The sequence below is a fragment of the Coturnix japonica genome, chromosome 1, assembly GCF_001577835.2.
Source record: "Coturnix japonica isolate 7356 chromosome 1, Coturnix japonica 2.1, whole genome shotgun sequence".
In the NCBI taxonomy this organism is placed as follows: Eukaryota; Metazoa; Chordata; class Aves; order Galliformes; family Phasianidae; genus Coturnix; species Coturnix japonica.
The window spans coordinates 130,074,850-130,100,622 of record NC_029516.1 but is presented as its reverse complement, the minus strand read 5'-3'; the positions used below and the strand labels follow the sequence as shown (position 1 = coordinate 130,100,622).

The 25,773-nt window shown below is 43.2% G+C and overlaps 2 protein-coding genes across 3 annotated transcripts in view; one reads left to right on the top strand and one right to left on the bottom strand.

Moving 5' to 3' along the window:
* The window catches only part of UBAC2 (UBA domain containing 2), an 88,009-nt gene extending 67,822 nt beyond the window's left edge, over positions 1–20,187 (top strand). The window contains exons 7-9 of one of the 2 annotated variants that reach the window (XM_015851526.2): positions 1,801–2,046; positions 15,129–15,251; positions 18,199–20,187. In XM_015851526.2, the coding sequence (XP_015707012.1) occupies positions 1,801–2,046; positions 15,129–15,251; positions 18,199–18,306 (477 nt within the window). In that variant the 3' untranslated portion in view covers positions 18,307–20,187. The remainder of the gene's footprint in view (positions 1–1,800; positions 2,047–15,128; positions 15,252–18,198) is intronic. The other variant, XM_015851527.2, reaches the window with a different exon arrangement.
* Positions 20,188–20,232: 45 nt separating this feature from the next.
* On the bottom strand, positions 20,233–25,279 carry LOC107307988 (G-protein coupled receptor 183-like). The gene is made up of 2 exons (XM_015851528.2): positions 25,174–25,279; positions 20,233–24,385 (listed from the first exon to the last, which is right to left on the bottom strand). Exon 2 carries the CDS (start codon positions 24,357–24,359, stop codon positions 23,304–23,306), a length of 1,056 nt encoding a protein of 351 aa, XP_015707014.1. The 5' UTR covers positions 24,360–24,385; positions 25,174–25,279; the 3' UTR covers positions 20,233–23,303.
* Between the last annotated feature and the right edge of the window lie 494 nt (positions 25,280–25,773).

Sequence of the window (25,773 nt, the reverse complement as noted above, 5' to 3'; positions counted from 1 at the left end):
TCCATAGTTCTTGCTACCTTCCTGGTAGCCATGCAATCTATATTTTGAGTGAGGAACCTATATGACTCCCATGGTAGCCAGTGGCAAATTTCTGAGGTACCTTCATTGCTTGGTAGGTACCTAAAGTACTACATGCCAAAAGTAGAATCACAGAAGTGATATGACTACTGCTCTTCTTATGTTTTCCTTGAAGACTGTACTTCTATCTTAGTTTCCAGTTGATGTGCCCCAGCTTTAGTCATGGGTTTACAGTCTTCTGGAACTGTTCCACTAGAGCTGAGGAGAGAACTGAGGTCATGAAGAAGCTTATGTTCCAGTGCCCTGTCATTCCTGGAGCCCTTTGAGAACCTTTCTTTAAATACGGACAAGTTTTGTTAAAAGCAGCCTTCACTAAGATGCGTTAGATGATGGTCTTCCTCTTGTCAAATCTCATTTAACTCCTTCATAGCATGAAAAGATAAGGGGTTGAAGGCAGTCTAAATGTTTTCTTTCTCATTTTAGAACTATGGCCTGTGTTTGGCGTTACATCCAACCCCACAAGAAGTCATAAAATATGATTGAATAAAAAGAAGATCAGTATTTCCCACAGCAGAACTCAAATTGTTCTAAAAAAAATTCTGAAAGTCCTATTTTCTCACTAGATTATTAATAACAACCTTGTAAGTAATTTGAAAGCAAAGTTGCAAATGGTGTCTTGGGCTCCATCAGAAGAGGGGTGGCCAGAAGGGGCAGGGAGGTGATTGTCCCTCTCTACTCTGCACTCGTGGGACCCCACCTGGAGTACACTGTGTCCAGGTCTGGAGCCCCCAGTACAAGAAGGACAGAGATCTGTTAGAGAGGGTCCAGAGGAGGGCCACTAAGATGATGAGAGGACTGGAGCACCTTCCCTACAAAGACAGTCTGAGGGAGCTGGGCTTGTTCAGTCTGGAGAAGACTGCAGGGTGTCCTCCTTACAGCCTTTGAGTACCTAAAGGGAGCTTATAAATAGGAGGGGAATCAACTCTTTGGAAGGGTAGATAATAGCAGGACAAGGGGAAATGGTTTTAAGTTGAAGGAAGGAAGATTTAGGTTGGATGTCAAGGTGAAGTTCTTTACTATGAGAGTGGTGCAGTGCCAACACAGGCTGCCCAGAGAGGTTGTGGATGCCTCGTCCCTGGAGGTATTCAAGGCCAGGTTGGATGGGGCCCTGGGCAGCCCAGTCTAGTATTAAATGTGCAGGTTGGTGGCCCTGCCTGAGGCAGCAGTTTGGAGATTCATGATCCTTGAGGTCCCTTCCAACCCAGGGACTGATTCTATGAAAGGCAGACTAGTGAGGTGACAGAACCTGTGAGGGAGTTGTTATTTGTTAAGGAATGCTTGCAATGCTTCATCATCCTCAAGGGCAGTCTTAGTCTTCTCAGGTCAACGTACAGCATATTCTGACCATTTCCTTTACTAGAAAGCAAAATCTTATTTGAGTAAAATAAGACTGGTTTCGGGTAGAATAAACCTTTCTTAACGTGATTGAGAAACAGACACTTGGTTTGGAGTGAAATTCAAAAAAAAAAAAAAAAAAAAGAGAAAAAAAAGAGCAACTTTCTGAGTCACGGGCAGTACTGTACACAGATTTTGAAATGTAACAGTCTGTATTTGTGAGGAAGTTGGAGGTAAAGAAATCCCCTGTTCTTGGTTCTTGACCGGAGACTCTGGGTACAAACATTAAAATGTACATTTAAAATAGAAAGGCCATCTGCAGCTAAGTAAAGTAAATTTGCTGTATTTAAAGGGTTTGTTTTTTTAACGTTTCATTTTTGCTTTTAGATTTCTGGGATTTGCTACAATAGCAGTATATTACAAGTTCATCGAATTCTTTGTGTACCCAGCTGGGTAGCAAAGATATTTTCCTGGACTCTTGAACCAATCTTCTCATCTGCGGAACCAACAAATGAAATCCGAGTGGGAATGGGAGCAACAGTCGACATCCAGAGGCAGCAGAGAATGGAGCTACTGGATCGTCAAATCATGATGTCTCAGGTTGCCCAAATGAGGAGACAAAGGCAGCAGCAGGTACTGATACACACTCCATAAAGATTATGTTTATGGGAAACATACGTTTTCAGTTTGTCTATTTTATGGTCCCTGCTCCTATCTTGTGAGGATATCGGTACTTCTGGCATTTCTTTCACCAAAAGTCAGCCTGAAAGGTAAAGTGCCTGCTTCTCTATGGTCTTTAGTAAGAGACGTTGGTGAAAGTTAGCAAGTTTTCTGACTGTTCTGAGTATTTCTATTGTTTGCATCCTTTTCAGAGATAACATGATAACTTTTATTTGCAGACGTACTTTGAATAAGGCTTGCGTCTTTGAGAAAGTTCTGAAATTCAATCATCTAACTCTCTTACGGAGGTCAACCACAGGAACTTTCTCTGCTGCATTTAGTGTTCATCTTATTTCCTTACCAAATGGAATAGCGGAGCCCTTTATTTTCTCTGTATTACTCAAGGCAGTGAAAGACGTTCACATACTTTCTGTTGTAAGGCAGTAAAACAAGGCAAACAGTGTCTCAATTAACTTCTTCCTATACCTTAAAAATGTACGTTGCTGCTCTATTAAACTTGGTAGGCAGTATGGGCCTTCTGTTTCTCAATGTGAGCATACATTGCTCAGAATTTTGTTTCAGCCTGATAATTTGTGATTTTTATTGAATTCTCTGCCTGAAATGCAGCTTTGTACTGATACATGAATTCTTACTACGTTTATGGTAGCTTAGCGCTTGTAGATATACCTGTGTTACCTTCAATATGTTGACAGAATTAGATGTAGGATAGCGTGAAGCTTTGGCTTTGGCCAGTAACTAGAGTGTATATCTTTATTTCCTTGGAATTTGGTTTTATTCTGTTTCTTAACATTTGATCTGAATAAATTGTTCCTCAGGTGGAAAGACTCCAATCTCTATCCCCATTAGAACATTTACCAGTTTTAATATAAGAAATGAACTAGAAATAATTCAATGTCAGTGTTCTGTTAGAAGGTGTTTTGAAGGTGTCTTTTGGGCCACAAGCTGTTGTGAAGATTCAGCTAAGTTTCTTCAAATAAGAGGAGAAAGAAATTGCCAGTTACGAAATACAATCTTTATAATATATTTTGAACTGCAAGAAGTGTTAAATAAGTTCAGAACTATAAATGATAAGAGTTGATAACGTTTTCTTCTTATCCTTCTCCTTTCCTGGGATTACAAACAGGGAAGTTGGCAAAATGTCTTTTCACTCTTGTCTTCAAATAGAAGCTTTTTAATAAAATATGGAGGAGTTTAAGTAAAATAAATGAGTGTTGTTTGAGCAGCGGTGACATGGTTTACCTTAAACGTTGGTGAAACTCTTTCAAGTCTCCTACATGGCTGGTCTTTAGTGCTGCATTTTGTGATCTGATTGTGCTACGTTGTGAAACCAGTGAGCAGAAGGCAAAGGAGTCAGTGTGTGAACGTTTCAGAAAGGTTCTTCAGAAAAGATTTGTTAGGAAAGCATTTACCAGGCTTTGTATATGACTCACAGAATTGACTGGATATCAACAAAATCATGAACAGTGCCCTTCACAAAAGTTGAGATGTAATGGTACAGAAGGACAAACAGGATAATTTCAGTCTCAATATTCAGAACTCAAAAACAGTTTTCCAGATTGTTGTAATTGTGCAATTATTTTGCTTTTAAAGGCTTACAGAGGTATAATTTGAAGACATCACACTGCAGATGGAATTTAGGTGGTAATCGTACCTGTGGGAGTGATGCTGGTAAAGAATGCCAGTCAGTGTCATGGGGAGGTTTTTTGTGTAACAGTAATAAAAGCTGTGAAGTGTATCAGGCAAGTTATCAAATACAAATTTGAGTTACACTGCAAAAGAATATCGTACAGGTCTTTGGCATCCCAATATGATGTCCGTAGGTGAGATAAGTTAATGTTTTCTTTCCTGCTTTCCATGTTGTTTGCCAAGGAAAGGGAACCTTAACTTTCCTCTGCACGTCATCGTGCAACTATTTTCTTGTTATCCCTTGGGCAGGAATTCTGTTTGTTCCTCCTTTACTCTTAAATTCTTCTGTTTGGGAAGAGACAATGCACTTTCCCTATGTATTGTTAGCATATAGGAAACACAAGAACATGACCTGTGGTTTTAACCTGTTGTCTTCAGGACAGCCTCTTGTCCTGCACAATGTAGTAAAGTGTCCTCTGGCTGTAAAGAAGCCCCTTTCTTAAGTGGACCCTTTTTGTACTAAACTCATTCTTCAGGTTCTTACAAGAAATTCTGAAGAACATGAGCCTAATGGTACAAAAAGAGGAAAAGCTTAAAAACAACAGGGGGAAGAAACTTTCTTAACTTGTTTATACATTAGCTCTAAAATGTAGAGGCTTATTTATTTATTTTTTTCTTTTTACATTCTTTTATCTGAAACAGTTTATTTTGGACGCTTTCTATAGGAAGAAAAAAACAAAACCAAAAAGAGCACAGAAGAGCTCTTAGAGCTTTGCCTTGCCCAGTCTTTCTCTTGCAGAAGTGTTGCCTGCAGGATGCTGAAGCAGAGAGGTGTGCGTGTGACTGCTGGACTCACAGCTTCCAGGAGCAGGTTGAGTGAGGGACACAGCTTGAGCATAAGCCAGCAGCTTCGTGACTTGATGTACATCGTTTTGATTTAGCCCTGAGATGTGCAGTGGTACCGTGTCTGATCGTGTTGTTAGAAACTGAAAAATTACCTTACGTTGCTAGTTTCGCAGGGGAGTGTGGTTACACGGTGTCTGATTTTTGTCTTGCTTTCTCGTTGCTATGGATACAGTTCTTAACCAGATGGTGGTGTGCATGTTGAAAACTTTCTGTCCTTTTTTCCCTTCCACTGATAATCCTGACAAATTCTGAACTCGTCACAGGGGATTACCGAACATCACCTCCATCCTCCATCTGAGGCAGTGAAATAAGATGTGTGCCATATGTATTCATACCCTCAAAAAATAGCTGCCTGCTATGTTTTGCTTTTTAAACCCTAGTTTCTTAATTCTTTCTTTCTCTTGTCAGTCTTCTTTTCTCATTTTTGTAATGTATCAACTTGTTTTCCCTTTTTCCGTAAATCTGATCTCTTTTCTTTCCTTTGTATCATTTTCACATTTTTATTCCTCACTGTATCATTTTTCCTCCCAAATTTTCATCTCTTCCCCTTCATTTCTATTATTTCCCATACTTTGTGTTTCCTCTTCTGCATTTTTCTTTGCTTTGGAGAAAATTCTTTCTCATCACATCTTACCCATCAGTTGGCATTTGCACTGCATCCTGAAGGCATCGATGCAACTTCCCTTTCTCTCACTCCAAACAGGAGGTAGTTGATATCTTCAAGCACTATTTTATCCTTTTGATGCGGTAATATCAATGGGACTTTTTGGTCTTTCTCTCCTGACTTTTGCATTTCTGAATCTGTTTCATTTCCCATCACTTTTCTGAAGTTTATCCTTCTGTAACCCAAATGAAAGCCCTGATGGGAAAGGGGAAGAAGTTGCTGTATGTGTGCACTGGGGTGCTAGATGGGAGCCAGCCTGACTTTCACTTCCCACTGACAAGCTTGGAGGGAGGCTGCAGATAACCAAACTATAAGTAGATGAGGGAGGAGTGCGTGCGAGATGTTGCTGGCTGCACTGATATCACAGGGTTATAGGAAGGTTGTGGAAGATTACAGAAAAGGTGGTCAGCACCTTCTGTTGGCTATTAGATACCACTTCTCCTTTTAGAGCTCATTCCTGTGCCCATTCTGTATACGGGATTGGAGAATGAATCCTGGTCCATTCATCTTAAAAAAATGCTCTCGGTATCCTTCATTCACATTGAACATGTTGCAGACAGTGTTGCCTGCATCTTGGTTTCTCTTAACTTTCTGGTTCAGAAGAGAGTTTCACTGAGATGTTCAAGTGTCTGTGATAAGCCTACAGCAATATATGAAAACCTTTTCTACCATTTCCTCTACTTTTAAGCTTTTTTGGGGGGGGAGGGGGCTGGGTCTTTTCCCTCCTGTCTTTGTTTTTCTGTTCCAACTCCTGGTACTTTTTAGTGAGGCCAGACCCCCTTTGATTCATATCTCTGATTCCCCTGCTTGCAGAGACCAGACTTCTAATGTAACAATGCTGCTTCCCCTAATTGTTCACTCACTGGATGTCTTCCTCCTGGGACACTGGAGGGATGCTCTGTGGGGAGATTCATTGAGTGTCTTTATTGTTATGGGGCGTCTCATATCCTGAGAAATTTGCAACTTACTTATTTTGTGAGCTAAGGACCGAGGCTAGATCACTGATTTACCTTTTGGTTATATTTAAGTAGTAAACTTCTGACCTCAGAAAACAGAGTTTAACAGAGCAATGACTTTCCTAAGACAAGAATTCCTCCTTAGGAATGTTGTCCTTACTCATGAATCAAATCCCTCAGTGAATATACAGACAGTCTATTTCTGCCATCTCAAAGAAGAGCCGCATCTGAACATATTTCATTTTCACACTGACGCAGAGAGGTGCTACTTTAGCAAAGTCTTCTGAAATAGCCTGAGAAGCTTGAGAACCAACAAGTGCTTCAAGAGGCCCCTTGGGCCCTGAAGGTGTCTTGCAACCTTTGCACATTTCCAGGGCCCTGGAAAGTCTCACAGAACTTTAGATGGAAGGAGCTCGTTCATACTGACCCGTAGATGTATGTATCATTGCTCCAGACAACTTTACCTGAATAAATGAGGGAGGTTTTCAGCCTAGTGTGACACAAAATCCTTTTCTCTGATTAGGCTTCCATCCCAACTGATCTGTGTTACCTATATGTACTCTGGGATTTTGTGGCATAATTGAATAGGGAGTGTCTTTTACAACATTGCTATAAATTTTAAACACAACTATAGGTGGGATACTCATAGAATAAAAGAGTTACTTGAGCTCTGATCTCTGAGCTGTGTTTCTACAGAGTTGACATCATATTTTTATAAGTTCTGTTAATAAGTGATGTAGGGATTTATTCCAACCTATTTACACTGCAGCAATAATCACTGTGGCTAAATTGAGACTCCATCTTCCCTTGTTTGTTCTGGACATACCATCAACCTTTTTTCTTTTCCATTTTTGCAAAGAAAATTATACTTTTTCAGACCTCATTGAGCTGTTAACTCATCCTTTGCTTTTTGGCATTCTTTTGGTCTTTCCAAATCTAGTTTGTTTGGTTGCTTTTTTTTCCCTCTGTAATGTTTTAATGTTTTCTCTGTGTTGAGAATAATGCTTATTTTTACTTCAAAAGGTGAGCTTTATTAATATCCAGACTATTTCTTCTATACTTTATATTTTCTGTCTTCTTCATGGAAACCAGCAGTTCCATGAGTTGTCAGACGCTAGTAGTACTACTAGAATAAGGTGAATGCATCTCATTAACAGCCAGTTGTCAGAGTCACAAGGCTCACTGCGTCTGACTCCTACTCCTCAGTAGCACTCCTGCCCTCACATTGAACTATCATTTTCTTCTTGGACTCAATTATTCAGTTCTCTTTCTGTCTGACTGGGCTTCTGAGCTGTAGCCTTTAGGCAATGATTAAACTTGAGTTAGGGTTTGTAATCAATTTCCCTACAGAAGCAATGGTTGGACTGCTTCCTAAACCAAAATGAAGCAAATAGAGATTATGTTTGTTCTCCTATGTGATTGTTCTGTGCTCTCTTACTCTGACAACTGAGTTTGAGGCAATCCCCATTAAAAAAGCTCATGGCATAAAAATATCCCCAAGCATTGAATTCTCTGTTGTCTGATCTCTTCTCTCACCGTCCACAGAAGGCAGGTTTCTTCTTAGTTGTTTGTGTTCTTCCACCTGCAGCTTAGCACGAGCCAAATTAGACATCCAGTTTCGGGGCTGAGAAGTCAGTAGTTTTTTCTGTTACCTTTCATCTGCACTGAGAGAGTCTTGTTTGGAAGTCATTTCTTCCTCTGAGTCCCTTCTTTCATAGCTCATAGAAGATGAGAAGCTTGTATTTCAGATAGTGCGCGGTCCGTCTTGGTATTCAGTTTTTCTGATTGGAACTCTGATAATAGCTCATAACTACTACAGAGCTGTGTCACTGGTGGTTTCTAAAGCCTGTTGAAGCACTAAAGATGGGAAGGTTTTGCCAAGCAGTATTGCCAGTATGTCACCTTGAATGTTAACTTTAGGTTGTCAACAAATGGAAGCTCTTCTCATTTGCAATTGAATCTTTGCTCCCTTGAGTGGGATACTAATCTTTCTTTTTTTTTTTCCTCCTATGTGTTGGTAGACTGGCCCCTTATGTACCCAAGTATGTGTTTATGCTACTGTATTGGAGAATCTGGTTTTGAGGTTTCTTTGTACCCAGTGTTTGCTAGCTAAGCTTCTCAAATCAAAACAGTTTTGAAACTCTTAATTTCTCACTTATGTTTGAAAATGTTTGTGCACAGGAAGTGAGTGAGGTATTATTATCTGTCTAATCATCCATCATGCTTTAATAAGTCACTTGTCACCGGTTTGCATCCAAAGAGCCAAATAAGAAGGGGCAGAACTGCCTTTGTTTTGTCTAAAATGTTTAAAATGGAGTAACAGATGGTTTCCTTCAATGCCTTCAGCATTTGGCACAGCAGACTGCCACACCCTGGTTATCTCACTTAGCGGATACTGAAGGACCAACATAAGAACGGCTCCAAATCATTCAATTACTTAAAATTTGGGTTGTGATTATGACTGATAGCTGATGTAGATGTGACCACATGTGTGATGTTGCAGAGCCCAGTTTGGATGAACTGCAGCTGATATAAGCATGCATGAGTGAAGTCGGAAAGTCCACAAATGGAGATGCTTTGAAAAGGTGGTTGAAGCCTTGCCTCTCCTGCCTAGACAAGATTAAAATCCCTATTTATTAGTGCAAACGAAGTATGAGAGCCCTGCTCAACGCTTTCCTAATGCTGGGTGAACGAGTTAATGTCTGTTCTCAAAAATGCCATCATTCAGCATCTGACTGATATTAAATGTTTTTCTTTCTTGGTGTAGCAATCCATCAGTTTCCAGCTGAGCTATTGCATCACAACGGTACTGAAATGTGAGTGTTACGACAACGTGCAGTTTGGTACAGAATAGGTGTTTAACCATACTGTAATGAGTTGAATGCAAAGCTATCTGACTCTCCCACTGTCCTGAGCTAACTTGCAGTTTTGAGGAGCACCTTCATAGCTTTTCACTTACTACCAGCTAGTTGTGTGCCTGAGTCATATAACAGCACCCTTTCCTGTAATGTGTTGCAAGCAGACTACAAGGCCAAATGCTTGGGCATGCATGAGTACACTAAGAAGTAGTCAAAACTCCCTACACCTCCCTTGAACACAGTCGCAGAATCAGCCATGCCCACTCACCTCCCAAGCCACAGATAGGCCTCCCATTTGGCATCTCTGGCATCTGCTACTGTGAATGCTTCGTGCCTGTGCTGAAGTCCCTTCCATTGTTTCTCTAGCTGCTTCAGAGGCCAGACTGAGGTGTTCCTCCTGGATTTCAAAGGAAATAACCGATCAGGCTTCAGAAAAGACCACATGTGGATTTGTGAATTTTTGTGACACACGAGATCCTCTGGGAGAATGCAGACATCAAAGCTCAGGATACAGCAAATAAGAGTTGGAGACAGAGTCTCTGGGCTAAGGAGACTTGTCTGTGGCATAAATTTCCAGAGGAAATTGGAATATGTTTAGAAATTGCTGCACTTCTTTCCATGGTGAAAAATTCTTTCCATCGTTCCAAGTGATGCTCACAGCACAAGTATGATTACATTCCTGCCTCCTTTCAAAAAGGAATGTTATTAAGGTTGGGGGGAAAAAAGAAAAAAAAAGTTTAAGATGAAATAAACCCCCAGAATAGTTTTTACCTCACAAAAAGAGACAGGCCAGACATTTTAATAAGTCCACTGGAAATTTTACCATTGCCATTGATCTTTTTACAGTGTTCAGATGCTGAGGCAGCTGGTATCAGTGTGTCATTCGCGGCTATGTTTTTTCTTTATATTATCTGTACATATACTTTGGGGTCAATATTTTTAACGAAAAGATTATGTCTGAAAGGCAATTCTTTTTTGTTTCTTAGAATAAATCTTTATATCAGTGAAGCATTTATACCTGCACCAAGTAATGGCTTCTATGCAGAGAAGCAAACTCTAAAGATGTTACTTTTAAAGATGAAATGCAAAGCGATTTCCTTTTTTTTTTTTTTTTCTTCTCTCTTTTTTTTCTTTTTTACTGTGGTTGTTGTGTTAAGAAAAGGTGAACAGGACAGATATCAGGAGGTGTTTCCTGTTTGTGCAAACAGATGGCAAGTTGGCATTAACCATGTACATGCGATAGCACTATCAAAAAATCTTAACCACATGAAGAATTATCAGAAGGACTTCTATAAGGCATTTTCAATTCTATTGAAATTTATCTAATTGTAATACAAGCACACGCGATAGTTCCTTCAGTGAATATTTGGTAGTGGTCTGTAATGCATATTTATTTGTCAGACTTTGCGTAAGAATATGCTACGGTAAGTATGTAAACGGGAAGCAGAGTTTCCCATTCAGAGCTGCCTTCTCTGAAAGAGAGTAAGGAGATGGTGTGAAAAAATAGTTGTGTAATTGGGATTTCATAAAGTTACACAATCAGACATTTGCTAGCTCTGGACTGATATGAATATCTTGTTTGGTAGGAAAAGGGGATACTCTTCTCCTTGTAAACAGTATTGTCCTAGACACCATTTAGGGGAAAGAAAAAAATATCAAGGATGTGACCTAACAACTTAAGTACTGATGGTTACCAAGAATAATTCATCCATATAGTATTTCCTTATACTATTTTCTGTCATGGATAGATGCCATTCTCACATTCCTTTACATTTACACATTCCTAATGCAGTCCTCCCTCTCATTGTTTGGTCGCCTGAAGCTTGTGACTGATTTGTTTTCCTGTAACAGAAGTTCTGACATCACCAGTGTTTTCCTAATCCATTTTTATTAGTGATGTAACAGAGATCAATAGATGGTCTCATTGTTGGTTTGTTTGTCTCCTGTCAGATAGTCACAAAGAATTTGCCATCAACCAGTTCACCCAGTCATTGCACTACAAGCATCAAAGGAAACTACTGTTTTCTTTAGTTAAAAAATTGCAACTGTAGGAGGAATAGAGTGGGTAAGGCTTACAGACCTCTCCTTAAATGTGTCCATCATCCTTCTCTTTAGCTACTGAGTGAAGCTGTCTTTTTGACATGAGTTTTCTCTGATGACGTGTGGAAGACTATGTTGCAGGCAGAATTCAGGGCCCAACCACCAGTTTGTACAAAATATTTGTATGAATGGTAGTTTGTAGACTGGTTTTCCCAGTGATTGCCTTCCTCTGGCAGAGGAGCAGAAAGGTTTTACAAAGTTGATCGTGAAAGATTTGGACTAAGAAAGAAGGCATGAACAGTAAGTTTTACCTTTGTGTGGGTAACGTGATGAGTGATTTCTGTGTGCCCAGAGCACTGACTGGGGAAAGCAGTTGGTTTATCAGTTGTGATCCTAAGCACACCAACAGGCTTTCTAGAAGGTTTTGTTGCTTGTACTGAGGGCCACCTCTGTCACGGTACAGCTCTTCAGCCTGGGAGCAGACTTGTTAGAAAGAGCTGTGGTTGGAAACATCTGTGAGATATCTTGAACCAGTCTGGTTGTTAGCTGCTTTTGAGTACAAGTCCAGGTTCTAAGCCACTGTTTTGACTTCTGGCCTTAATCTCAGACCTGCATCATCATTGTGGATTTGCTTGGTGTTCTGAACTTTTGGTTGACTGTGGTTACCATCACAGGTAATACAGCTTTAGCTTTTTTCAAGTCTCCTGTAAAAGGCATACTTTCACATTCTCCAGTAGGGACTATTGGATGGTTTAGAAGAATTGCTTAAGTAAATTCAACAGAATGGATATTTTCATGTGAAATCTTCCTGACCTTTCTCAGAGTAAGTGTCTTAGCATGGTCAAAAACCCCTCTAATGCAGAATGTATCATAATGTTGTGAACAGAAAGTCTGCAGAATAATGTCTTGGAGACAAGGCAGAATGTTGATCTGGAAATCTCTGCACATTTTAACAGGAATTTGAGAGGTTGGTTTAATTTAAGACATTTTTTGCTCTTTGCTTTGAATCAAATTAAAAACCAGATCTTAGTATATTTCTGCTGTGACAGTAACATTGTCCAGAAGTTACCCTGCACACTGGAAGTCCTTAGCCTTGATCTCCACTTTCTATGGATCTGAGGCGTTAGCGGCAGTTCCTGCTGTTTTCTTATGTTTAGGGAACGGTCCGCAGTAGCGGTTCCTGTTGCAACTCCCTCAATCTCTGCTCTTTTAAATCTGGTTTTGTATATGTCCATCATGTGATTAGAGGCAAGCCCATAAGGAGAAACAACTTCCTTGCATTTACAGATCAAGAAGCATAATGCACGTGGCTTAGGTGCAGTCTGGGAAATAATCACAGAATCACAGAATTGTAGGGGTTGGAAGGGACCTCTAGAGATCATTGAGTCCAACCCCCCTGCCAAAGCAGGTTCCCTACACCATGTAGGGAACTGTGTATTCTCAACACAGAGAAATAATACTCAGTTGAGAAACAGATCATCCAAAGTAAGTTTTAATTAATCCTGAACATCAGTGTTCACACTGCATTAAGACTTTTGGCCTTCACTAGTTGTGCTTTAGATATTCTTTCATCGTTAATATAGTCAAGAGCTGATGTTTGTCACAATTTCCCAAAGTAACTGAAATATTCTGAGGACAACTGAAAAGGATCCTTTCATGGGAATTTTGATCCAATTTGCCTAGTCTGGTTGTTATTTCTGGGAGAGAGTTAGCATGCTTTGCCTGGAACTGTTCCGAATTCATCCATCCATATCTGTAGTTCATCCAGTTATCCATAATAAACGATGCAGTTACTTTATTAGGGAATTTGGATTTCTTACTGCAGGTAATGCATTTGGTGCGCATTCATTTAAAACGTATTGTTAAGTTTACGATAAAAAGGCAGATGTCTTTGTAGTGTTATGCATCAGCATGCAGTACAGGGTGCAGTAGGTAGCTTGGTGGTGAAGCCAAGAGCACAGCTGGAAAGGTACATTTATTTCAGTCTTTGGATGCATCAGCATAATGATAAATTAATGCATTTATCGTAGATTTTATGTTTAATATGCATTATTCTCTATCAATTCTGGTGCTACAAAAAAAGTGCCGTGATCCCGCTGGCATTTTTCAGTCCACTAATTTTATATGAGTGACCCTTGGAAGTGTTGCTTTCTCCCCCTCTGGTCTTTGAAAAGAACACACACAGGCAAAGCAGCATCGGTGCCTTGTTGTTGCTGAACTACAGAGCTTAGTAGGCTTCCAGAAATTCAAAATTAATGAATTAAAACTCAAAATTCTGAGCTGGTGGAAACTAGGGATGGGGAAGTACATGACATGTGATTTTCCAAGGCCACAGAGGAGTGCAGCTTTGTCAGTAGGAGGTATGAGATCCTTCTCCAGGTTTAAACTAGAAACCAGTTCTCCTTTTTGCTGCACTGTACTGTTTGGCTAACGCAAGGCTTAGGTGAAATCCTTTAAGATAAAACCTTTTAAGTAGGTGCTTAGTGCAGCGCATAAAGTAGAAATGTGGGTATGTAATAGTGTCTTAAACTCCAAATTGCTGGTAGTGGAAACTTTGTACTGAAGATGAGTGGTGACTCATAGCTGGTGCTTATCTTCATAGGGAAGATGAACTGTACTGTAAGGGACTGGAACACTTTACAAGCTAACAGGTCACATCTCATGACTCCCCAGCTGCTTTTTCAAGTGTGCTCTTGCACTGCCCCCTGTGGTGTCTGGGCTGGCTGGGCCTCTCAGGGAGACAATGGAAGAGAACAAAGGAAAGGGCAGGAAAACGAAATAAAGGATTTTTTTTCTTGTGTGTGTGTCTGGGAGCAGGTTAAGCTGCTGCTGCTGATCTGATCAAGCAGGGAGCTTTTAATGCTGCAGGAGTACATAAAGACAGGAAGAGCCCCAGCTGAGAGAAGAAAAAACTCTCCTAAGAGGAAGGTCTTCTGAGAAACGACAGCACAGACCTAAAATGGAGCAACTAGAGGAAGGAAGTCCTTGTCCTATATATACTGAAAGGGAGGGGGATCTTCTCCATAGTAACAGAGGGAGCGGGTCAGGAGGAGAAGGACACCAACTGCATTGCAAAGAAGAGGTAGCGAGTGGTGCTGCTCTTGCTCACTTACAGGTTCTGGTGTTATATCACATCCCTTCCAGAATGTTTTTGAAAGCTCATGAAAGGAAGGTGGATCATTCCCCGGCAATGATAAAGCTTGCACTTTGCATTCATGTCTTGCTGTTTTAAGGCTTCAAGCTGAGTTGTTAAAAGTTTCAGTTCGGTGATTTATGCCATACTTAAGTTACTGCTGTGTATTTATGTTATTACCATGTAGTCAGAAAATGATTTGGCACTGGAGCACAGCCAGGTTTTGCAGTGGTAGTAATGCACTGAAGTTAGGCAAGTCTGAAAGTCTGTTACAGTCATATTGGTGTCTCAGAAATAATCACTGGCATGGAAAGTCTATCACGAGTGTCCTGCAAGTTGGGCTTGTGATCAGCAGCGTGTGCTCTGAATTTCCTGGTGTGTTTTTGTGGATGCAGTGAAAAGAATACTTGCTTTTTCTCCCTGCTTCTTTATTTCACTCATACCCATGTAAAGCAAGCACGTGCAGGACACGCTGTGGCATCCCTTGCCAGGCACGTAGTCTGGCACAAAGTCACAAAGAGAGCAGGCTCTTCAGCCTCAGAAACCTATCACTGTAGTGAGCCATGTCATCCACAATGTATGCAAAACACGAAGCATTAGCAAGAAAAAAGACAATCCTTTCTTCCTTTGATTAGCACTTTTCCTTAGCTTATAGCAACCATGTCCAGTAGCTAGGAAAGAGGTAACAAGTCCCAGTTTTCACTTCACAGAAGGCTACAACAGCTCTTGTTGTTTGAGGTAAGCATTTTGCTCAAATGTTTGCCTTTTGTATTATGAGGGGTGGATGGTCTTTATGTGTAAAAGTACCTGTAGTCCTTTTTGAAAAGACTAACAGCAGTGTCTGGTTTCAGGGTGGGATGATTAACTGGAATAGACTGTTTCCTCCTTTACGTCATAGACACAATGAGAATTATCAAGATCATCACCCATCTGATCAAGACACGCCTCCACCTACCGAGGTTTCTGAAGAACAGGTAATTTTTTAATATTTCATTAAAAAAGCTGTCAAGAATTACCTCTGATTCTTTTATTGCCTGTTGTGACACAACTTCTTGATCACGCAGCAGCAGAAAGAGAAATCTCAGTTAACAGTCACAATACAGGGACAGTGACTTGTCATTGTCTTTCCCAAGTTGCATATCAACTTGGGAATTACTACTTTTATGTGCAACTTTTCAGCCCTTATATTTAAAAGTTAGACAGTTTCACAAGCGGGACTAATATCTTTTTCAAGGGAAAAAAAAAAAAAAAAAAGGAAGGATAGCAAATAGATTTCATCATTTTCCCTGTAGACATACAGCTTTTCCTTCACTGAGATCTCCTGCTTAAGTTTCCAGTTTGGTCATGTGGCTGTTTGGAAATAAAAATGCTCTGCCAGCCTTGGGCTGCAGCAGGCACTTGTAGGGTGTTTCCCTGTATTGTATGGTTGACTGATTTCATGTACCGTTGCCACAGAGAAGTTTGCCTTTTCTGCCTAGTATAGGTTTAGGCCTATAGTGTAGACATAGACTTTTGTAGATAGTTTGTTGTCTCAGAAGAAAGGATTTACTAGGAACTTTAAGAACTGAATATTAATCTTATTAAGAAATATTAAGAAAAAGATAGGAAGAAAGAGAAGAAAGAAAGAAAGAAAAGGAAATCCCCCACTAAAGAACACCTTCTGAGACCAGTCTAAAATTCTGACCAGCCCAAAAGCCCATTCAGTGCCAGGAATAAGGTGACAAATTCTGTATGAATAAACTGTGCTGTGGGGCTGGAACTCACATATCTGTTGTCAGTCCAACTTGTGCTGTCTTCTGACCCCAAACCTGGCCTGGGCTTAGCTGTATGAAGGCACTTCAGTATATGCTTACATGTTTTAATGCATTGAAGTTGTAGAGATCACCTGGTTGCTGCCATCTGAAGTGCTCTTTGGTTGCCTTGCAAGGTAGAGAGTTAGCCAAGCACCTTTGATTTGTCAGATTTGTGCTAATAAATCTGTAAATCATCTTAATGGCAGCAGTGCAAGGTTTGTGCCTGTTCTTCAGGTTCAAATTTGCGAGCGTTAACAAAGTCTGGTAGAAAAAAATCTCTGCTTATCTTGTGGATTTTGTAGTACCTTCAATTACTGTTACCAGCGTATAACTCGGTTTCCTGGTGCTGGATTCAACTTCTGTGGTTGAAATGTAGTCAGATAAAAAGAGCTTTCTATTGTTAAAATGTATTTCCCATTGTACCCTCCGGATGTTTCTGCAAATGGGAGCATTGAAACTCCATCCACCGCTTCTTGAAAAACAAGGTTAGAATTCACAGCCACTGCCATAAAAACCTTTCGTCCGAATTGTATTGCTGTGGTTAGCTTTTATTTCCATTGCCTGGCCTCTTTCTCATAAAAATAGTTGTCTTAGGTGAAAAATCAGAAAAAGGGAACTTCAGAAAGTTACTGGTTATGAGATCCAGGTTGATGTTGCAGTGATGTTGAAAGTAACGACTTGTTTCTCTCTCTACGAGAAGGTGAGAAACTGACTCTGGGTTGTAAAACGAGAAGGGGAAATGCAAACAAAGATGGTAGTGTTTTTTGTATTCTGACAGCCAAGGTAGCAGCTTTCAAACATTTTATAGCAGCATATTTAGATCAAGAGAACGAGAACTCCCACCTCCGGGCACACTTAGCAGGGCTGTGTTTCTCAGTAAGCCGCTAAAACAGGGGAGATTAAAAGTCCTGAATACTTTCTCCCAAAAGGCATTTCAGATGCTATCACCCGTTGCTAATGTGTCCCAGGATGCAAAGGGCCACAGCTGCATTCCTGCTTGCTTGGTTCTGTGCAGAGGGCTCCATGCCAGCCTCCAGAGAGCCACCAGGACTACCAGGCTACTCTTGAGCCTGCAGCTCCCACCTCACAACCCACATGCATGCAAGAGCAGGATATAGAGTGCCTCCTGCTGCCCCTGGCCGCGCTTAGTTCTGCATGCTGCCCCCTCTCTGAATGATTAAATATAAAAGTGAATTAGTTACATTGTGACTTTCACTTGCGCCTAATGGAGAGTCACAGTTTTCAAGTGTAAATTGAAATTTAACCATAGATTAAATGTGATGTATGTAGTTTTTTTTTTTAACATGTAGTAACTTGTGGTACTTTGAGTATCCGTTAGCGCAGAGGAAAAGGTTAGGTGTCAAGAACATGTTGTTACAGAGAAGAATGATAACTGGTTACTGATAGCAAAATTGATTCTCCCAGTGTGCCCATTTCAAGGTAATTCATCCATCACATCATTGACTTGCCGTGCTTTAAAAACATTTGGAATCCTTCCCTGAATTTTACTGAACCAATTTAAGTATCTCACTGCCTCTGTTTCAGGGGTAGCTTTCAGGTTGCTTGTAAAAATCACCCAGAGCAAATGTTTTGGGCTTTTTTAATGACCTTTGTAGAAGTCAGGTTTATTTTCAAGCAAAGCACAGCTAAGTGCATGTGGAGAGGTCTTCCTGTCTGGTATGGATTCCTCTATTGGGTCGGTGCTGGGCTCTGGAGGGCATGTTCTTCTTAAGAGCAGTGAGCCCTGGGGTCAGGCTGCCCTTGTCATGTAAGGTGCCAAAGTGGAAAACAGAAAAAATGCCAGACAGACAACAAAGCTTCCTTTCTCTTTCACTCTTCTTTCAGAATTGGGCCAAGGTTGAAAACACAACAAAAGGATGGTTCTGAACAAGAAATCACAAAGCACTCATCTCACTCTCTCTCTTTGGCAGTGTGTTTAAGCGTGCTGTCACAGATAAGTCTTTGTGGTGGTGCAGAGCTGTGCTCACACACTCTTCAGACAGATAAGCTTCTGAACACGCTGATCAGTGGAAAAAAAAGTGATCCCTGACACTGTTGCATAGGTAATGCATGCATCATCTGAGTAAAACTGTGTTGTTTCAGTAGTTTTATGCTATTTCTGTTTCAGGTTGCACGACTTATGGAGATGGGATTTTCCAGGGGAGACGCTCTGGAAGCTTTGAGGGCTTCAAATAATGACTTAAATGTAGCCACTAATTTTCTACTGCAGCACTGATGATTATGTGAGTGATGAAGGGACTCTCCCCATGGGTTTGTATGTGCCTGAAGAGGACATAGCCACCTGCTGGACGGACTGACACAGGTCGGCCCTGCTGCGCCGGCAGGAAGGAGAAGTGGGCTCCGCGTGACTGCTTAGTGAATGACATGAGCTGTTCCCAAGCCTTTGAATCAACTGGTGGTTTCTATTCTGGTTATCCTTTTCAGAGTAAATTTAGTTTCTACTTATTACTGGATATCACCTAAATTTATTTTTTAAATAAAGTAGGTGTTTTTTTCCTTGTAAATCATCATTAGACATGTTATCGAGCTGAGTGACTAAGAAAACATGCTCCTACAACCACAACAACCAGATGTACCCCTCAAGGAACGCTGTGTTTTCTTTGTTAACCCATCTGATTTCTCTAGCTTACATGTTATGTTACAGTACTCGATTTCTGACTGCAGTAATAAGGTGTTCAACGGTCACTTCATGTTCAACTTACTAAAGTATTATGGGATTATTATGTCACTCCAGAAACTTTTATTAATGCCTGTAATATTTTGTTTCCTGAATTCCTTTTTAAATAAAAATTGTCATTCAGCACATAATAACACACAGATAGGATACAAGGAAATTCATATGGCGTATTACAAGCAATGGTAAGTGACCACTGTACACTTAAATTTTGCTAATGGATTAAATTGCTGTTCAGACACAGGGCATGAGGATACTCACTGGAAGCAATAAAGGCAAATTGAATGATATAACGAGGTCAGAACTGCAATAATTTGAATGACATCCACGTCTGATTCAGGCAGACTTCTGTATCAATGGATGTGTGCTGTGTCTGATGTGCCACGTTCGTATTTTGAGGTGACTACATACCGTCTTCAAGGAAAAATATATAAAGCTATCTTTTTTTTGTAGTTCCAGTTTTCTACTTTCAGAGTTGTGGGTGATCCTCATTTGCTGAATCCTCTCTGTCTGAAGCAGTTAATGGCAGATGGAGTACCAGCCATAAGAGTGGTTCAGAGTAATGCAGGAGGCGACGGGACACTGCTGCCAAGGTAGCATAATACTGGCTTTGAAGTTTAGATGGATAAATAAAAGTCATGTGGCTTGACTCTCAATCACTGCTCATTGTGAGCACCTCAGGAGCTTTAGGAGCTGGATATGACACCAAGCTGAAGTAATATGGTATTCCAAACTGCAACTCCATACGTGTGTCCTAGGCATTTAATGTATGTTGTGCATGTACTTTTGTTGGTACATTGGGTATATATGTGTCTATTTATATATTTATATGGGCATATTTAACACATACATGTGTTCAGAATAAGATACAGATCCTCAGGAGCATAACAGAGGCTGTAGTGGGAGAAAAGGGAATGAAGTGAAAGAACACTGGAAAGAGAAGGGTGTTTGGGAAGTCCAACAGGACATGTGTGTACCATCTGTGTAGTCACACTTTGCCTGGAGTATTTGCTGGGGAACTACAACACAATATTTAGAGACCGAGAGATATGTTGGTTTTTTGTTGTTGATGTTTGTTCAAGGGGTTTTTTTAGTTGACTGATAAAACTGGAAACAGTCCTTTGGCATCCAAGTTCTTATCCAGCATAACATCAGACTTATTCATCTTTAGGCACGTAGCATACTTATGTAATAAAATAAGTGTGGTGTGCATGTGTACCTGTGCCAACTGGGGGTGTTTCTATGCCCAAATAGCTGGAAACTGGCTGCCTAGGAAGGGCAAGTGTCAGAATATCTTCTAAAAACAATGTGTAGGCAACCATGTGAAGTGCTTTGAAACAAATAGGTGTTTTAATTTTGAAACATACAGACCCTTCCTCCACAAGTATTTTATTGTAATTGGCAATAAAGACTAACACATTATTTCAGATGTAAAATGTTCTCTGAAGGAAATAAAGGTCCACCTTCCCCTGGTGGGCTGAACAGAACACATGGACACATGCCCTGTTCTGAGGACAGGCACAATGAGCATTTTTTCCATGGAATTTTAAAGCATAAAAGAAGCATCCTGGGCACACTGGTGGATATTTTCCAAATCTCAGACCTTGACTGCTGTTATCTATACAGAGAGCATCCGAAGGCCACACTTTGGAAAGCCCCATTTCACAACACATAGTCAAACATGAGGGGTGAAGTTCAGGTCTCAGTGATGTCAGCTGGAAACCTGATTTCTGTAGAAGAGTTTCTTGCTCAGAATGCTCCCAGGGTTGTGATTTACAATCAGGAGGAAAAAAGAAAAAAAAAAGAAGTGGTGAAAGGAGGGGTCCCTGGTGCTGCTGAGCAGAGTTCCTCTTTCCTACAAGAAAGCACCAGAGCTGTGGAAGACCTCAGTCTCCTCTTGATTGTGACACAGCTGTGAGCATGAGGAGCGTGGTCCTTCCAGCCTTCTCAGTGCATGCCCAGTGCAGCTTTAAATGTCACTGTGCAGTTCCTTTTTGAGGAGTGACGCAAAGGTATGTTTGGGCAGGGAGATAACGCAGCATGCTTTTCTATGGAGAGGATTTTAAGTCCCCAGGTAACAGTAGCTGCTTTTCAGACTTCTCTAACAGCCTGGGAATGTCACTATGAGACAACATCGCAGTAATTTACAGGGGACTTTCCTAGATAGCTGTGGGGCTTGGAAATGCACCCACAGTTGTTTGTGTTTGTGGAAAACTGCCTGGTGAGCAGTTCTCAAGCCTGAGCTCTGTGCTGAGATGCAGTGTTTGGGCTCTACCTCACCCAAACTTTTCCCTTTCCCGTAGCAGAGACCACCTGCTGCTGAGATGGGCAGGTGGGCACCAAGGGCTGCTACCTCCTGTGTGAGCCAGAAGCCTGTGATGGACATCTCGTGGCTTCTGTCTGAAATGAGAACCAAGCAAGCAAGTGTGGTGCAAGGTAGTATCATAGAATGGATTCATTTTATTTCTTGTATGTGTACGTGTTCTAAATGAGATTGACTTTCTTTAAGCAAGCAGTCATAGAAATGAGTTTTATATAAAGGAGCATAAACACTGTTTTATTAGGAGAGGCATGTGAGCACACAAGCACTGTATGTGTGTACATATATATGCATACGCACACCTATTTTATTGTATGCATGTATGGGTTTCTATAAAACATACAGTGCTTGGTTTAACACTTCATGGTATTCTGTTCCTCCTGTGCTCGGAAGAGGGGCCTTGGCTGCAGAAAGGGCACTCAGCTCTACTTTGAAATTCAAGAGAGTGTGCACCACTGGGTGTTATCGGCCCAATCATGAGGCAGGGAGTGGTAGCGGGGACAGGGGCTGCATGGCTGAACTGAAGGCAGCATCTGGCCTTCTGTCCAGAAAAATGTAAGCAATGAACCTGGCATTTAAGTTTAATGAAGACATGAGTGAGATGGGGGTCAGAGGAACAAGAGAGAGATGACATGAGCATATCAGCAGTGTGGCCACTCCCCTGATGTTATCTTGGCAGGTGCCTGCAACTGCAGGCATCCCTCATCTGATGGCAGCAGCGTGGTGCTGGGTGCAGGCACTTTTGCACCAAGAAGGATGTCAGGAAGGGAGCAAAAGATGCAGCAATGCAGTTACCGATAGGAGCTGATAAGAGGAGGGATGAAATGTTCTCAGTGAGTTCACACACGAGTGAGGTGAGTGGCAGGAAACACGCATATCTGCTGCCACACAAACGTGCTGTCTGAGGTGAGCATTATGCAATGAATGAAATGTAGAGAAAGTGCTCTGTGCCCATGGGGGAGGTTCTGTGATCGTCTCACTGTGGTGAAATGCCCCATTTTCACACTTCTGTACCAGCTGTGGAGCAGAGCACCAGGAGTGCCTCCATAGGAAGGACAGAGTGGAGTAACACCTCTGCTAGGGAGCCCCTCCTTGCAACCCCTGATCCTCTACTGGACAAACCCACAGCCACCAACCTCATGTGCATGGTGGCCTGGCTCCCAGCAGGCTGCGTGCTGGGGGTCCACACTGGGCTCCTTCACAGTGCTCAGACCACAAATACCCCTCAGTTACTGCCTACAAGCTCTTCCATGACCATTGTAATGTGCTTTTTGGAACACAGGCTCCCTTCAGGCCAGCACCGAGGTTAGACTGCTGGGTGTCGAGTACCCTGCAGGGCTCTGCTGGAGGTCCTTCCAACCTCAGGTACATCCCTGAAGTCACCTGTGTCAGGTGAAGCTGTTGTCATCCAAAAGATAACTCATGCACACTTAAAGGGCTGCACACACCTGTATTATTAGCCTTCAAGCAAGAAATGTTACTGCCTTCAAGAACGAATTCTGTTAATCAGAAGTGTCATTAATGGAACTGCTTTAAAGTTAAGCAAAAGAAAGCTGTTTTTCCTCCTCTTCATATCTCTGTGCATCTGTCTGTCCCTTCCAGCCTCCAGTACAAGATCAGGCACCATGAAATCTGGTTCGCTTGTGCCAGCCCTGTAGTCCAGCAGCTTCAGAGTGGAGCTGTGGAGCTCCTTGGTCACACCAACGTTCTCATTGCTGCACAGGTTTTGATGGGAACCAGATGCCTCAGGGCTCTGGTGAGGGTCATGTATGACCGGCCCTTAGCAAGGCCCCAGGAGCAGCCTGGTCTGGCTCATGTCCCAGGTCCTCAGGTTCAAGGGAAGGTCAGATGAGGCGGTGCAAGAGCATCATCAGTACCCTTTATGGGGAGGGTGGGATGAAGATTTCCTAGGGAACATTGCAGGGAACCGTGTGCCTCCTCTGAGTGCCATAAAGGGGACCAGGATTTGCACACACAGTGCCCACTTGCCACCCATCCCATGCAGTGCGTGGTGGAGGGACGGCAGCAAGCTGCTCTTCATCCCTGCAGGGAAGGAGGTGCAGGCAGCAGCTGGGTTGGTGCTGTGTTGGATGTGCAAGAGCCCCTGGTTCCAGGCAGAGAGCGGTGGGGTCTGATCCTGCTCTGCAGCCCGGCCCCACTGCTGCTGCAGGGAATGGTCCACGCGCTGCCAGGTGGAGAGAACAGGAGGGTCATGCTGTTAGACAGAGCTGGAGCCGGGCGGCTGGCTGTTGCTGTTGCTCTCAGAAGGGGTCTTGGCAGTGGAGGAGGTAGCCATGGAGCCGCTGTTCCTGAAGATGCGGAGGAGCCTCCTCTTATAGCCTCGGAAGGCAAAGAAGTAGATGATGGGGTCGATGCAGCAGTTGAAGTTCATGAATGCCACGGTGACTTGCAGGGACATCTTGAAGGCCTGCTGCTCACGGCAAGATGGCTGGTGGAGGATCTTCCTGACCATGAACTGGACGATGTTGATGTGGTAGGGGCTGAAGCAAAGCAGGAGGGCCAGCAGCACCACCAAGATGACTGTGAAGGCCCGGCGGTGGTGCCCATTCCTTACTGTCAGTGGGTTCTCCTTGGCGGTCTGGCAGAGCTTGAGGTTGATCTGCACGTAGCACGCCAAGATGATGCCCACAGGCAGGAAGAAGCCGAGCACACAAGCCACCAGGAGCAGGTAGGGCAGCTTGGGAATCTCCTCGAAGTTGAAGTACTCCATGCATGTCAACTTGTCGCCCATCTGGCGCGTCATGGGCCGCAGCAGCAGCGGTGCTGTCTGCAGGAACACCAGGAACCAGACGAGGGCGCAGACAGCCCTGGCACGGCTGACCCTGCGGGTCCTGCCAGGGTGCCTGGTGCGCACCACAGCGACGTAGCGGTCCACGCTGACGCAGGTCATGAAGTAGATGCTCACATAGGTGTTCATGTAGAAAACAAAGGCGGTCAGCCGGCAGAACCAGTCCCCGAAGGGCCAGTTAAACTCCAGGACATAGTAGGCGATCCTGCCAGGCAGCGCCAGTGTGAAGAGGGCGTCGGACAGAGCTAGGTTCACCAGGTAGAGGTCAGTGGAGTTGAGTTTCTTCTTCCTGCGCTGGAAGGTGATGCAGAGGGCAAGGATGTTGCCGCAGGCGCCGAACACCAGCAGGGCAGTGTAGAAGAGGGAGAAGGTGACCTTGGCGGAGAAGTAATGGTTGTGCACGTTGCAGCTGCTCTGGTTGGAGGTGAGGTTGGCAGGTGTGAACGTGGCCACCACTGCAGCCATTTTCGAGCGTCTTGTGCACCTTCACTCTGAGGATAGGAACAGATGTGAAACCCCAGCAGCAGGAGCAGCACCCTCAGGGCTGTCCCTTCGTGCTCCCCGCCACCCCCCAGCCTCTCCCTCCTGCTCCTCACCACCCCCAGCAGCACGCAGCCCGAGTCATTTGGAAAAATGCATCTCTCGTGATTTCGGTGTGAGCGGCGCAACAAAGGCTGTGACTCATTGTCTTCTTTCTGCTTCTTGTCACCATCTCTTTTTTAACATCCAAGCACTACCAGAAAGGATGGCAGTGTGTGGGGAGAATAGTTGCTTCTTGTGCAAGCAAGGTCCCAAACTCATCCTGTGGCGGTGAGATCATTGATTCATCACCATGGGGGCAACAGGGAGATGCATTGAGAAAGCAGCTGGATGGAGATGGGGCTGGGGGAGCTCTGGGTGGGCAGGCATGAGTGGCAGGGGGCAGAAGCAGAAACAAAATATTCAAAGAAAAGAGAAATTCTGGCCATCCTCCTGCACACAGTGCCCCATGCCATGCAAAGATGTGAGCGGAGCGCTCCCTGCTACCAAACGACACAACCTCCTTCTCCTCGATGTGCATCGGGCTGTGGGTCAGTGCCTCCTGAGTCCTCCATCACACTGCCCTATTCCAAACAGCCCCATCCATCCGCATCCCATCCATCCCTGCCTGTTCCCTTCCAATCCATCCCTATCCCATCCTGCTCATTCCATCCACCCCTGTCCATTCCCATCCCACCCTTCCATGTCCCATCCATCCCATCCATCCCCACCCTATCCATCCCTCGCAACCCCTGCTCACCTCCTGCTGCTGTTGTGAGGTCACGTCCCGTGTCCTGTTGCTCTGTGGGCACACAGCCCCACGCCACCTCCCACTCCTGACGGCTGAGGTGTGAACAGACAGAGAGACACAGACACACTGACAGACACGGGCGCACACCCACCCCGCTTCCCCCTCCTCCCCTTCCTCCTGCCCTGGCTCAGTGCGGACCCTCCCTGCAGGGCTCCTGCAGTGTGAGTGAGCGCCTCTCGCTATTGGCTCACACTATAAAAGCACCGGGAGGTTTGGGCTTTTTTTCCTTCTTAGATTTAGTAAAACTGTGTTCTCGCTGGGCTTTTTTGTTTTTCTTTTTTCCCCTTTCTCGATGTGTGAGAGGCATTTGGCTGCTGCGGGGTTATTCTGGGTAGAGGATGATAAATGACTGAACCTACTCAGCAATCACTCCTGACATCTCAGCCGACTTTGGGTTTTACTCTGAAAACGTCCGTGAGGACACAAAATGCAAGTGAGCCAGGAGCACAGCTCCAACCCTGCCTCGTGTGCTCAGCCACAGAAGCCTGATGGCACCCCAACAAAGCCTGGACAAATCCTGGTGCAGCTCATAGTGTGGAACCTCCCAGG